The sequence below is a fragment of the Hypomesus nipponensis genome, chromosome 2, assembly GCF_054491055.1.
Source record: "Hypomesus nipponensis isolate SF chromosome 2, ASM5449105v1, whole genome shotgun sequence".
In the NCBI taxonomy this organism is placed as follows: Eukaryota; Metazoa; Chordata; class Actinopteri; order Osmeriformes; family Osmeridae; genus Hypomesus; species Hypomesus nipponensis.
This window is the reverse complement of record NC_140362.1, coordinates 16,521,644-16,534,481: the sequence shown is the minus strand read 5'-3', so window position 1 is coordinate 16,534,481 and position 12,838 is coordinate 16,521,644. Positions and strand designations below refer to the sequence as shown.

The following is a 12,838-nucleotide window of genomic DNA, read 5'->3' as shown; positions in this document are numbered from 1 at the left end:
AGATCTTGCCTTGGGTTAGATGCAGAAACTACACTAATAGTCCATTGTCCTATCAGCAAAATGTCATACCTGTAAATCGTAATTGAAGTGAAATCATACAATGCTCCTACTGTTGTCTGTGTGTGGGGGGGGTGTCTGACCATGTCTGGAAGCTTGTGTGTCAGTCTGTTCCCTCTCTGTGTGTCTAGCCTCCAAGCCCATCTGCTCCACTCTGACCCATAAATATGACTGCAGCTGTGAGACTTCTGATCGTTTTCATTCTGCAAGGTGGGTAACAGGAGGGTGGCCTAGTCCATTTTTTGTTTTGGTATTAAAATACACTGTTGCACCTGATTGGCCATATCTTGGAAACACTAGGTACTGTCTGAACTAAAATATCACATGTCAACTTTGTTTCATGTTTCATAAAGGTGCATAATTTCCCTGATAAATCCCAATTTCATTAAATAAATGTGTGTGGTTGTTGACCTAAAGCGTGTTTGTCTGAACTCATGCACAAAGTTGAAAGGCATACTACTTCCAAAACATGTCCTTCTTGCATATAATAAGTATAGCTCTGTATAATGCACTTGAGATGTTACACAATTTCTGATAAATCTGTTGATTTTATCATACTAGTGTCAAAATCTTGTGTGTTCCAGGTGTTCTGTGCCAAGAGTGGGCTGTCTTCCTACCTCAAAGTGTGGAGGCTCTGAGTGGCTCCTGTGTAATAATTCCCTGCTCCTTCCACCTGTTCACTGGATACCACTCCTATTTAAATCCTTCATGTAAAGGAAAATGGAGGAGAGGTTGGAACAGGGTGCAAGTTTATGATTCCAGTGTTACCAATACAGAGAACACCATTCAAGGAAACTTGACGGGAAGCCTAGTTCAGAAGGATTGCACAACAATATTGAATAACTTCCCGTCTCACCTACAGGATGATTATTACTTTAGACTTGAGTGTGACAATGCTCTGAAATTTAATTTTGCCACAAGTGTCAGCATAAAAACTAGAGGTAGTGTATCATTATTTAAAACCTATGCATTTTCCTTGATCATCTAAAAAAATGTACGTTGGGTTTTTCTAATCAACTCATTTGTATCTGCTTTGACAATTGATATTGGATTTTTGCGTGTAATTTTTCACTCAGATACTCCTGCCAAACCCTCTCTAACTCCAGGCAGAGTGGAAGTGCTGGAAGGGACTCCAGTGAGTTTGAGTTGCTCTGCTGCAGCCCCCTGCCCCACTCTACCCCCAACTCTGACATGGACCCCCAGGTTAGGTGACACTGAAGAAAACCTGCAGGAAAACCAAGATAATCTCATGACTTCCGTCCTCACCTTCACTGCTTCGTACCTTCACAATGGACAGAAGGTGACATGCACAGCACTTTACCAAAGACAAGATGGTAACAGGGACTTATCAACGGAAAGAAGTTTGTTTGTCACTGTTCTGTGTAAGTATGTTATTTGTTTTATCATCTTACTGTACAATATGTGTTAATTGGTAGATCTTGTTTTATCAAATTATTGAGGCTTTGTTCATGCTCTGTTCCTCAGATTCTCCCCTGAACACTTCCGTGTCTGTCAGTCCCTCCACTTCAGTATTAGAGGGCAGTTTTGTGACTCTGACCTGCAACAGTGATGCCAATCCAGCTGTGAAATCCTTCAACTGGTACAGAGCGGATGGGAACCTGGGGATTTCTGTGGGCTCTAGAAAGAAGCTAACTACCCAAGTCTCCGAGGAAAACAGACATTTCTACTGTGAAACCAGAAATGAACATGGGGCAGAGAACTCGTCTGTTATTGAATTAGATGTCCAGTGTAAGATTTTTTGCGTGTAAAAACCACTTTAACTTCTTAAACTGTGTGTAACATTCAGCCAGTCATGTCTGTCTCCCACTTTCCAGATCCTCCAAAGAACATCTCAGTTTCCATCAGCCCCTCAGATTCAAAGATAGAGGGCAGCTCTGTTATTCTGACCTGCATCAGTGATGCTAACCCAGAAGTGAGGAACTACACCTGGTACAGAGTCAATAGGGATGAGAACATAATACAATTTGGACAAAGCTTCATCATTGACAGGGTGGATTCAAGCCACAGTGGAGAGTATTACTGTGAGGCACTGAATGAACATGGGCTGAAAAAATCATCAAGCTTTAAACTGGACATCGAATGTAAGTCTCATTCATATTTTAGGAGGTACAGAAACAAGCAGTGTATGAGAGGGAATCCATGGACTCCATTTTATAATGATAATGTCAGTGTTAATTCATGATTACAGCACTGTCTGGAAGCCAGTCAAATTGTGACAAACGGTCTGAGACAAGTGACCAGATTGTGTCTGGACCGATGACAGAGAATCATTGTCCCTGTTGCGTGACAACCCAGAATCTGCACTTGTGTCGATTGCAGTGTTGTCTGCCAGCTGTGTAGTACATTGAAAAAATCACTTCTTAGAGACATTTTAAGCAGGATTTTTCCCAACTAAAAGTTTGAGATTACATGCATGTTTCTTTTTTGTTATTGTGCAGTAAATCAAAGATGGTATGAAAGTAAATATCAACTTAAATTGTAATATTTAATTGCTTTTTTCATTTTAGATCCCCCCAGGAACACCTCAGTGTCTGTCAGTCCTTCTGGTTCAGTGGTAGAAGGCAGTTCTGTGATGCTGACCTGCAGCAGTGATGCTAACCCAGCTGTGCAGAACTACACCTGGTACAGAGTCAATGGTTGGAAGAAAAATATAGTGGAATTTGGACCAGATTTGACCTTTAATGTGACCAAACTGTCCAGGGAGCAGTTCTATTGTGAGGCTCTGAATGACCATGGAGTTGAATACTCAGAAGCTGTCAGTGTAGATGTAACATGTATGTAACTTGTTGCTATTTCTAACACATATGCCACATGTTTAACACAGTAATCCTAATGATGTATTTATATTTTTCCCACATAGTTGCTCCAGAGATCCTACCGTCTTCCCGCTGCATTAGAACCACTCAACATATTAGATGTTATTGCGAAAGTCAAGGGAACCCTTTGCCTGTACTGGAGTGGCAGATAGATGGGGAGTCTGCCAATCAATCGAATGAATTGGCTATCAAGGAAAAGACCCTGGGATTTGCCAAGCTGCGTAGCTCCCTCACTGTACGGCAGTCATTAGAGTATACACCAACAGTGGTCTGCCTCAGTAACAACTCAATAGGATTTGATAACCTAGCTTTGAATGTCTCATCGGTGGCAACCCAGATATGGACAGGTAGGTGACAGAATGTACCCTGTGAGTTCCCCAATGTACAGACTGTTCCCTTACAGTATACGTTTTTGAAAATGAAAATGTGCCCAAAGACGGCATCTCTATACTTTACTAAGTGAGCTACCCCTGTGCCTTGAATGCAGATTTCCACACATTCTCTATCTTGATTGGAGCAGCGGCGGGATCTTTGGGGATGATGATCCTTTGTGTCTTCATACATCTCAGCCACTGGTGAGTGATATTGTGCTTACAGATCATGACACACACATTCAGTAACTTCATCTTTTTCATGGGGTCTATAAACATCTACAATTATATACTTGGACTGTTTACATTGTATTTGTGTTGTTAACAGTAAGAGACACTGCCAGAAGTTACCCCAACAAAGACCAGAAGACACAGCAGTAACCAATAAGGTAAATGTGAATTTGAATGACAGTGGTTTCACAAAATAAGCCAATGAGGAAGGCCTGCCTTGCTGAAGGCGATTGGGACAGTTTGTGACTGTCCAGGTCAGTCTCAGCCTCTCATCAAGGGTTCTTTCTTCAGATTTTCACTCAAGAGGAAGATGGGGTCCATGAGAACCAACCCATTCTGGCAGGGCTCCTTGGGGAGGACAGGGATGGTGAGGGTGACCTTCACTACGCCGATGTAGACACCCAATTCCAGTCCAGGGTGGGGGTCGTCCAAGAGGAGGTGTCATCCAAGACATCTGAATACACAGCCATCAGTCAACGGTCTCGAGCGGGTAGCCGGGTGGAGGAAAAAGGAGAGATTGAGGCAGCCCTAATCCAGGGGACGAAAGGAGCCGGACCAGTGCCAGCAGAGGATGAAGTTCAACAGCTGCAGGGTGGGACCATTTTTGAGCATACGGAGGCCCAGCAGGGACATTCTAAACAGGACAGTCCTCCTAAGACTGGAGTTGATTATTTGTCACAGCCGACCACAGAGCAGCAGTTGTGTGATGGGAAGGTCATGAATGGGTCAAGTTCAGACCATAGCTAGTGTTAATGGGAGGCAGGATGAGTCATTTGCACATGCTTGAGGAAGAGGACGAGGAAGGGAGGAAGAAACACATGAAATAGGTTCAGAAGAGTTAGCTGACATTTTATATGATGAGGAGTGTGAGTTAAAGAGGTATGGTTTCTATATCTACATTATACAATATTTAATTAACAAGGTAATTTGAGGTTTATTAGGATTTTTATATTTGCCTTTTGATGCTTACTGATACATGTTGAACCCTAACTGACTATTGAATTATGGACCTATCAGAAGTGACAAAATATGTGCACTTTCAATAAATATGGAAGACCATAACTACATTCTGTAACAAAATATTAATCAAACGGCGTGTGTGACATCCAAGGTTTTGTGAACTTGAAATTCTGAAAATAAACACTAATTTAGTTTGTTTGTTCTTTTTGATTGATTCGTTTTCATTTTGATTGATTCCACAGTAAAACAAATCAGCAGGACAATATGACAGGTATAAATCACTGTATCAGTTGTTTCTCCGGACAGATTATTCCAGATTCAACAGTAAAAATTGTCAGGAGAAAGTAAACACAATTAAACAGTCAATGTATTCACACTGTCATTCATTAAGACAGTGAGACACTGGTGATGTAATCACATGTGTACAGTGTCAGTAAAAAAATAAAATATACAAATGACCCATTGACCCAGACAAGCACACTGTATGTCTGCCAATCTAGCCCTTCGATCTAGTTACTGTCAGTGCGTGTCTGTTTAATGTAGTGTTTCCTTACGTGTTGTCTGGAGTATTAACTTGTACTTATAATTATTTTTTATTAAAACGCCCACTACAGCATAAATGTGTTCCAATACCCTTAAATGAAATAATATAGAAATAGTACATTGTTGTGTGAACACTGATTATTCATCCATCGTTCAAAAACACATAGGACTCTGTCTTTGCTAACTATGTTGTTGTTGATGCTGTGGCAAAAGTAGTAGGTCCTTGGCTGAGCTGAATAGTGGTTCCGATGAGCTGTAACAAACTGCTCCTTGTCCTTCATCAGCATTTACCATGTGTAGATGTTTCCTGGAGGGTACCATGAATGCTACAGGTCAGTGCCACCGGGAACTTTGCCACCCTCTGGTTCATGTTGTGAAGGATCTCTTTATGCTTGCGAACATCTATAAACGCATTTCATGGAGAATATTATTCATGTCCCACACAGACAATATTCATTATTATCTTAAATGTGAACAATTGGTCCACTGCCAGGGCACAGTATTTTTTTCTTGAATAAATGTTTTTTCCCGCTCTTTTACACATAAACCACGTGACCCTAGGCCACTGTGATAGTATGGGTACAGATCTCCATTTGCACATTAACTGTTGCTGAAGTCAAGATCCATTGTAGGTTTTATACACTAGGGGGGGGAATAGAAAAAGAAAAGGTCAACACAAGTACAAAGGTTCTAAATTGAATCTCCTATTTGTTGGTAATGTTTTCAACATACACCATATCCAGGCAGAGGGAAGAATTTGTTGCACAAGGTGTAGAATGCAATAGGCTCACAATCCACTATCTGCAGAGAGCAAGGGATTACAAACTCATCTAAATAAATATGGGATATGGGTCACACTCACAACAAAAAAGTACAAAATTGGTAGTACAAACAGGACCAACCATGCCTTAAACAAGTCAAAATATAGAACAACAAAAGCTTGTATTTTAATAGAACAACATAGCAGGTATGCAATAATTTTAAGCCAGATAAAAAGACTAAAAAACAGGTCTGACACTGAAAATACATCCCATTACACGTAATCACAACAGTTGCATCATGAAGAGGAAAGTTTCATGAGTGAAACAGGTGTCTATGGCTTTCACATTTCTATCCCCACTTGCGATACTGTGTGTGTTTTATGTACATGCCCTCCAGAACTTCATGGGACAACAGTAAAGGGCTGATAGGGCAACAACTTCTGACGATCATTGATGGAAAATATCCAAGCAGGCTTGACAAAACTCAGATTTCCATTTTCCATCAGCGCCTGTTGGGGAGAACAACAGAGAGAAAGACTTTAAAACATTTTGAATATGGCCAAGAACCAAATCCTTGTCCTAAATAATTCCAGTGACATTTGGGTCAATGACATACTACAGAACCAAAAGTATATGGACAACTGCTTATAAAACACCTCATTCCAAATTCATGGGTGTTATTTTGAAGTTGGAGCCCACTGTGTTGCTATGACAGCCTCCTCTGGGAAGGTTTTCCAATACATGTTGGAAGATTGATGCAGGATTTGTTTCCATTCATCCTTATTAAGTGGATTAGTATGGTTAGGCTATGATGTAGGGTGATTAGGAGTGTCTCACAGATGGCATTAGCATGTCTTTTTTAATGTTGTTTTATGTGATTGAAGTCAGGAATCTGGGCAGGCCAGCCCAGTTCTCATATATATATATATATATAGAGTTAGCATCAAGATATACTTGTTTGTGTTCATCAAGAGGCCACAAAGTCAGCCTTTAAAAGGTGGCACAAAAACAGAGATGACAAAAAACAAGGTCTCACATCTTCAAAGGAGTTGTGCCATCCTGAGCTGGTGACCACAAACTGGACCTTGTCACTCATGTAGTCTTCCACCGCCCTGGAAAAAAGCGTAAGAGAAACTTTAATAGAAAGTGTCTTTCTCTTTAAATGCTACCAGCAAAAAGGGTTTAGGTCTTCATAGAAATTAACCACCAGCAGTCCAACCGCTTCTTTCACAATATCTATTGCATAGTTGTCAAATTGCAGGTATCCTTTTCAAAAGTGTATAGACATGCACACGCACACTTACCCATTAAACGCTATGATATACCGCAGTAGTAAGCGTCTCACGTTGTTTGGGAATGTGCCATACAAAAAGAATCTTTTGCCAGTCAGGAAGTCTGTTTGGGTATAAAGAACGTGAGTAACAGCAGAATAACCATTACATTTACCTGATGTGACATTTATGAAGAGTGAAAAACTGAGAACATTGTAAGACAGAAAGAGAGACGGGTAGAAAGAACCAAAAGAAAAGCCCCACACAAACACTTAGAGGGCCACACACCTGGCAGCTCTGGGATGGGCTTGTTCTCCTCCGCCTCAGCATCTGTATTCTCGTCTGTCGACCCCCCATACAAGTCTTCATCTTTCACGTCTTTCTTCCTCTCCTCGCCTTTCTTCCTCTCCTCTACTTTTTTCTGCCTCCTAACACTCTCCACCCTGTTGTAAACAATGAAGAAAATACAGTATGTCTTAGCAGATAAGAGCAATGCCATCAATCTTGACAAGTGATGGAGATCCCATTGGAACCATTTACATTTTAATTGTCTCAATGACAAATTATTGCATTATAGAAAAGTTTAAAAGGCCTCTAATATTTCTTTCCAACATTCTCTTACTCCCATCTTTCACCCATGAAGCTCATAGATGTTGCAAATACATTTGAGCAGGACCAATCCTCTGTATTGGAGGCTTATTAAAAAAGTGATTCATATGTTATTTATAGGTAGTTACCTCTTTAGCTCATCCTCAGTGTCCATGCCAGACTCGTCCATGTCTTCTATAAGTGAAGTGAAATGGTTATTTGGTGAATCATCAACAACAAAAAAAGATTTATGAAAAATGAATCGGACTACTTGGAACTGAGAAAATTAAGGTTGTGTGAATTGTCTTTGAACAAGGAACAAACCACAACTGACAAAGTTGTTGTTTAGAAGTGGATTGTTCCTGACTACTGTCATTTAACTAGCATAATCAGAGGTCTGAACAACCTTTAGTTTGTTGCCTAGGATTACAATAGAGGAATGTCTCATAAGACCATTAACAATGAGACCTGGTTCATCAGCATCTGTGGAGCTGCCGAACATGTCTTCATCCTTTATCTGCGGCTTTTGAGGAGTCACTTGTCTCTCCTGCTTTTGTGGAGTCTGGCAAAGAGAGACACGTATTTAGAATGGTTGAAGAATGATGAAAACAAGGATTTTAAAATAGAACCATCTGCACTGATAAAAGTATTATTTGACATCATATTACTCTATCATTTTCAGTTTTGAGCCATATTGTACCTTTCTCTCTTTTTCCTTCTCTTTCTCGTCATCCTCCTCTACTTCATCCTCTGAGCTGGATTCCGCACCGTCCATCAAATACCTAGATTCAGTTGCAGAAGCAAATGAGAAAAATGTAACACAAGTAGAAGAGAGAAGGAGGAACCCACAACAGGATCCCAGACAGAGGCTCATGTTCAGCATGGTTTTTGTTACGCTTGTCCATCTCACTCCACCACTGCATTAAAATAATATTCAATGTTTTCCGTTCTCACCGTTTATAAGGGATTTTTTGTTTCTTCTTGTGGCAGTCAAGCACCCACTCCTTCCGCACAATCATGCCCCCTGCTGACTTCACTTGGCTGTACTTAGGGGTGTTGGCAAAAGCACAGCTGTATGAGGATGCACAGAGCTATGATTACTAAACAGAAAGGAGGCCCTGGACAGCTCACTGATTCACATGTTGGATTATAAACTAACTGTCAATAATGCAGGCATGCCATCCTTTTTAGGATGAAGTTGTTGTCACGGCTGTTGTCACTCACATGAGGTGTGAGGCGTCTGCCGTCCAGTCAGGTCGATACTTTGCTCCCATGGCCAGGGCCTTGTCCCTCAGCTCCGCTCTGAAAGGATTCTGGAAGCCGCTCAGTACAAACACCACCCCCTCCATGATACGGTTGAAGGGGACCGGCTTTGAGTCCTGGGTCTTGTCTTTAGCAGGCTTGGGCTTTGTCTCTGGTTTCAAGTGGTCCCTTTTTTTGTCAGGGGTCTCCTCTGAAGGACAAAATACATGGAACTAAATGTAAGTGTGGACACTTCAGTGTTTGAATTGATATGTGTGTGCATGTCAGAGTGTGCAGTGTGTGTGGTCTGTCTCGCCTTTGGCTGTGCTGGGCCTGTGGCTGCTAGCTGTGTTGGGTCTGGCTTTGGGTTTGAGGGAAGCAGGGCTCTCCTCAGGAGAGTTCACGAGACTGGCTTTCTTAGAGGAAGAAACGGCAGACTGGCGCTCTTTACTGAATTCAAACTTTCTCTTCACTGGTGCCTGAGACACAAGGGAGAAAGCTAAAGTCAATAATACAGTTGAACCAAGTTATATACATTGAATGTACAAAATCTTAGTACAAGCACAATTAACTGGGGTGGGTTATGGCAACCAACAACCTAACAGTTTTAGTTATTCAGGAAAAAAAACGGTGGTGGCAGTGGGCTAAGGAACACTTGACACTGGAGAATTGGAAATACATAGCAAGCAAAGCAACACATCCATACCTTTCCCACAGTTCCACAATATACAAAATAACATTTTCTATTTTGAGTAAGAAAGTTATTTACTGCTAATTTGTTCATGGAAATTGTTCAAAGGAACATTGACATAAAACATGTTGAAACAAATCTAAGAAAAGTGAATTATATGTTGTGGAATGTGGGTTCCATTACCTGTGTAGGGGACGGACTGGACAAGGGCTGGGCTGAGAGAAGAGGAGAGCCTGACCCACCGCCTGACTGCAGTGCTGCAGATGCATAGCTCAACTTTACATTCTGGGGAGAGACTGAAGAAAGGAGAGTTTGTAAATAGTAGCATTTAAAAAATAAAAAATAAAGATTGTGTTATTTAAAATAAGACTTACCCTTGAGTGTAGGACTGGTTTTGGATGTGTTCTCCCTGTTGAAGAATAAGCTGCCAGGCTGGAGACTGGGGCCTGCCGAGGAGGGCTCATCTTTTACTCTGAACTGGCCCAGCTTGGTTAACTTCTATCAAGGGAAGATGATGGAGAAAGGAGTTGGTGTGGAGAAAGTAGGAGCTTGACACTTCAATGGAATTTTGTCTTCTTTAATGTAAGAGAAGAGTAAGAGTTCACAAAAAAAAAACATACTGGCTATTTCACGCATTTATTTTCAAGATTAATAGGAACATTTGAAAAATAAGTATTTAAGAGGTTAAAGCCACTTTCAGTGAACCTGCATCTTGCATTCCATTCGGTCTGAAATGAATGGGCTATTTGATAAAAAATACACAAATACAAATTCACACAAAAAAGAAGAAAATAAATATGGCTTTAAGCATTGTCGGATGTTGCCAACAGGCATGGCTGTCTTACCGGGGGCGTTTTGGTCGCTGCTTCCCCTTTGTCTGGCGGTGAATGGAACTTCACAAAGGCCACCCCGTACGCAATGCTCTGAGGAGGAAGATGGAAGAAACATTTCAAGTAGTCATTGTTATTTAGACTTACGAAACAGTGTCTGTGTATGAGTATACAGAAAAAAATCCAACACTGTTATAAACAGAATGGGAATCGTGGAAGACTCACCTACTAATGTAGCACTGTGTTTGACAGCTAGTTATGCTGCAGATAATTTACACAGTCCTTTGCTGCAAAATGTCCATTTATTTATATATGAACCAAAGTTGTGGTCCAAAGTGCCTCACCTTGTTGTACGGCTGACTGCAAACAATCTTCACACGATCCCAGCTCTCCTGAGCAGCCGTCTTCTGCAACTGATTGGGTCCAAAAAAACGCACCCTGTTGGTGTTGGTGCCGTTCTTGCTCTCCGATGGGGACATAAAGGAGGACGTAACCAGCAGAACCTATAGAACAGAGAAAGCATACCATGTTGTTAAAAACAGTCAACATCACTAATAATTTAAATCAGATAGCTACAGCATTCACACTGTGGACACCAATCCCTCGTGTGTTGTGCAATATTGTGACTTTCCCCACATGTTAGAGGGGAAAGTCACAATGTCATGAATGCATGCATACCTCAAAGTCCTGGTCTTTGACTGAGGTTGAGCGTCCCACCAGCACTTCAATGAAAGCAGACCCTTCATTTCCTATGTCTATGCTGTGCAACTGCTCCTCTTTCTCCAACTGTAAAAATGGTGAGGTGGATGGAAGTTAGACAACAGACACACAGACAGATAAAACATTCAATCAAAATGTCCCATCACCACCATTGGGACATTGTGTAAGTTGTCGATAAAGTAAACATAAAGCTAAACATCTGGTGCTTGAGTCAGTGACTCAAACCGGACCTGTAGAATGACCGAAGTCTGCGTCTCCCCAGCCTTTGCTGCTTTCCATTTCCTGTAGGTGTCAGAGCTCAGCAGGTTCTCAGCTTTGTGTGTCTGCAGCAAAAACAATTCATGTTGTTTCAACTTGTTAGTGACAATATTAGGATGTATAATTTCTTGACGATTTAAACATATTTAGAACAGTACAGAAGTATTTAAAACTCTCCACTTTCCCCCCCCATTACGGTACAGCCCAACTCCAAATTTACATTTGCCAAAAAACAACAAAATAATAAAACTATTCTCTTTGTGGTGGCAGCATCATGCTGTGAAGATGCTGTGCTCCATATCGTACAGGACTTCTGATGGGACAAAAGGCCAAGAAAACAATGGTTGTGGGACAAATATGTGAGTGTCCATGAGAAGCCTAGTCAGACCCCAGACTTTAACCTGGAGGGACCCAAAAATAGCTCTGCAGCAACCTTCCCATCCAACCTGACAGAGGTTGACAGGAACTGCAGTGAAAAATGGGAGAAGCTCCCCAAATTCAGGATACTGTGATTATATTGAAGAAAAAAATATTTGTATCCACTTTAGATTAAAACTAACGTTAAAACATTTGGAAAATGGAAGGAATCTTAGCACTTTCCGAGTGTACTGTTAGCAGCATGTTGATAACGGAACACTGCTGACTTGAGGCTAGGCAACTGAATTCAAAAACAAAACACAGATATTTTTTATGCAATATGAAATCACAGAGCACCATATAGGCCTAAGAGTTCAACTACTAAAGACTAGTTAATGCAAGGGACTAAATGTACACACTAATGTGATCATGTCAAACTCATTGTTCACAAACACATCAACTTACGTTGTCTTCACTGCTGCAAGACACAACGTGCTTAAGTTTGATCTCGGGCATATTAATTTAGCCACTCGTAGAGGTGCAAAGTTAAACAATTCCAATTCCTTGTCAGCTTTCCCGTTCAGCGACCTAAAAAATTAAGTAGCACTTCACAGGCTGTAAGATTTGTGCAAACAGCTGCAGACTGGACTGCCTGCAAGCAAGCTAAGAAATTTCAGGCTACCTGGCTAACAATAGGAAACAGAAATCGTACCCGGTCTGAGGTTTTGACAACACTACCGGAATACTTCCGGGTCACGTTTTCATCGCCCTCAGCACAGCAGTCTATACTTGTATATAAGTCTATGGTCTATACACAATAAACGAATGTTATGACTTCTGTAGGTCATTAGGTTTTTTTGAAACCCATGTGTGTATCTTATATGGTTTTGAGATGACACGATTTTGACAACAAGAAGTGATGCTCAATGTATTAATGTGTAGGCCTGTTCTCCAGCCAGTGTGTTCTTTGTATTAACTTATCACCTCTTGCTCTTCATTATAGTTCGTAATGTTGTTTGTAACTGTTTTAACATTTCTTGTGAATCCAACTATATCTTTCCAAGGCACTAAGCTACTTGGAGGTTGCGACAGAAAAGTGTTTGTAAATATTATATTAGTTA

General features: G+C 41.0%; 2 protein-coding genes across 3 annotated transcripts; one reads left to right on the top strand and one right to left on the bottom strand.

Moving 5' to 3' along the window:
* Positions 1-224: 224 nt before the first annotated feature.
* Positions 225-4,660, top strand: LOC146301033 (B-cell receptor CD22-like). The gene is made up of 10 exons (XM_084669143.1): positions 225-267; positions 642-998; positions 1,134-1,439; positions 1,543-1,806; positions 1,893-2,159; positions 2,586-2,852; positions 2,939-3,241; positions 3,382-3,469; positions 3,594-3,654; positions 3,788-4,660. The coding sequence occupies exons 1-10, from the start codon at positions 225-227 to the stop codon at positions 4,241-4,243; spliced, it is 2,412 nt and encodes an 803-aa protein (XP_084525269.1). The 3' UTR covers positions 4,244-4,660.
* Positions 4,661-5,682: 1,022 nt separating this feature from the next.
* On the bottom strand, positions 5,683-12,441 carry xrcc1 (X-ray repair complementing 1). Of its 2 annotated transcripts, none has more exons than XM_084708609.1 (17): positions 12,183-12,441; positions 11,333-11,425; positions 11,061-11,168; positions 10,727-10,885; positions 10,398-10,475; positions 9,927-10,050; positions 9,736-9,848; positions 9,178-9,340; positions 8,844-9,072; positions 8,574-8,690; positions 8,320-8,401; positions 8,088-8,181; positions 7,769-7,811; positions 7,320-7,474; positions 7,065-7,155; positions 6,797-6,872; positions 5,683-6,269 (listed from the first exon to the last, which is right to left on the bottom strand). In XM_084708609.1, exons 1-17 carry the CDS (start codon positions 12,231-12,233, stop codon positions 6,162-6,164), a joined length of 1,884 nt encoding a protein of 627 aa, XP_084564735.1. In that variant the 5' UTR covers positions 12,234-12,441; the 3' UTR covers positions 5,683-6,161. The 2 variants fall into 2 exon arrangements, with proteins under 2 accessions (XP_084564735.1, XP_084564734.1); XM_084708608.1 differs by having other exon boundaries at positions 7,769-7,814; positions 12,183-12,440.
* Between the last annotated feature and the right edge of the window lie 397 nt (positions 12,442-12,838).

What these genes read in the sequence shown, in the direction of transcription:
- xrcc1 (XM_084708608.1), bottom strand. Translation starts at nt 12,233, where the DNA reads ATGCCCGAGATCAAACTTAAGCACGTTGTGTCTTGCAGCAGTGAAGAC. An exon ending in GCAGTCAGCCGTACAACAAG is followed by an intron (nt 10,476 to 10,726) that starts GTGAGGCACTTT and finishes CTTCCTCCTCAG; the next exon opens with AGCATTGCGTACGGGGTGGC. An exon ending in GCAGACGCCTCACACCTCAT is followed by an intron (nt 8,691 to 8,843) that starts GTGAGTGACAAC and finishes ATCCTCATACAG; the next exon opens with CTGTGCTTTTGCCAACACCC.
- LOC146301033 (XM_084669143.1), top strand. Translation starts at nt 225, where the DNA reads ATGACTGCAGCTGTGAGACTTCTGATCGTTTTCATTCTGCAAG. An exon ending in TTTGTTTGTCACTGTTCTGT is followed by an intron (nt 1,440 to 1,542) that starts GTAAGTATGTTA and finishes TCTGTTCCTCAG; the next exon opens with ATTCTCCCCTGAACACTTCC. An exon ending in TTCATACATCTCAGCCACTG is followed by an intron (nt 3,470 to 3,593) that starts GTGAGTGATATT and finishes TGTTGTTAACAG; the next exon opens with TAAGAGACACTGCCAGAAGT.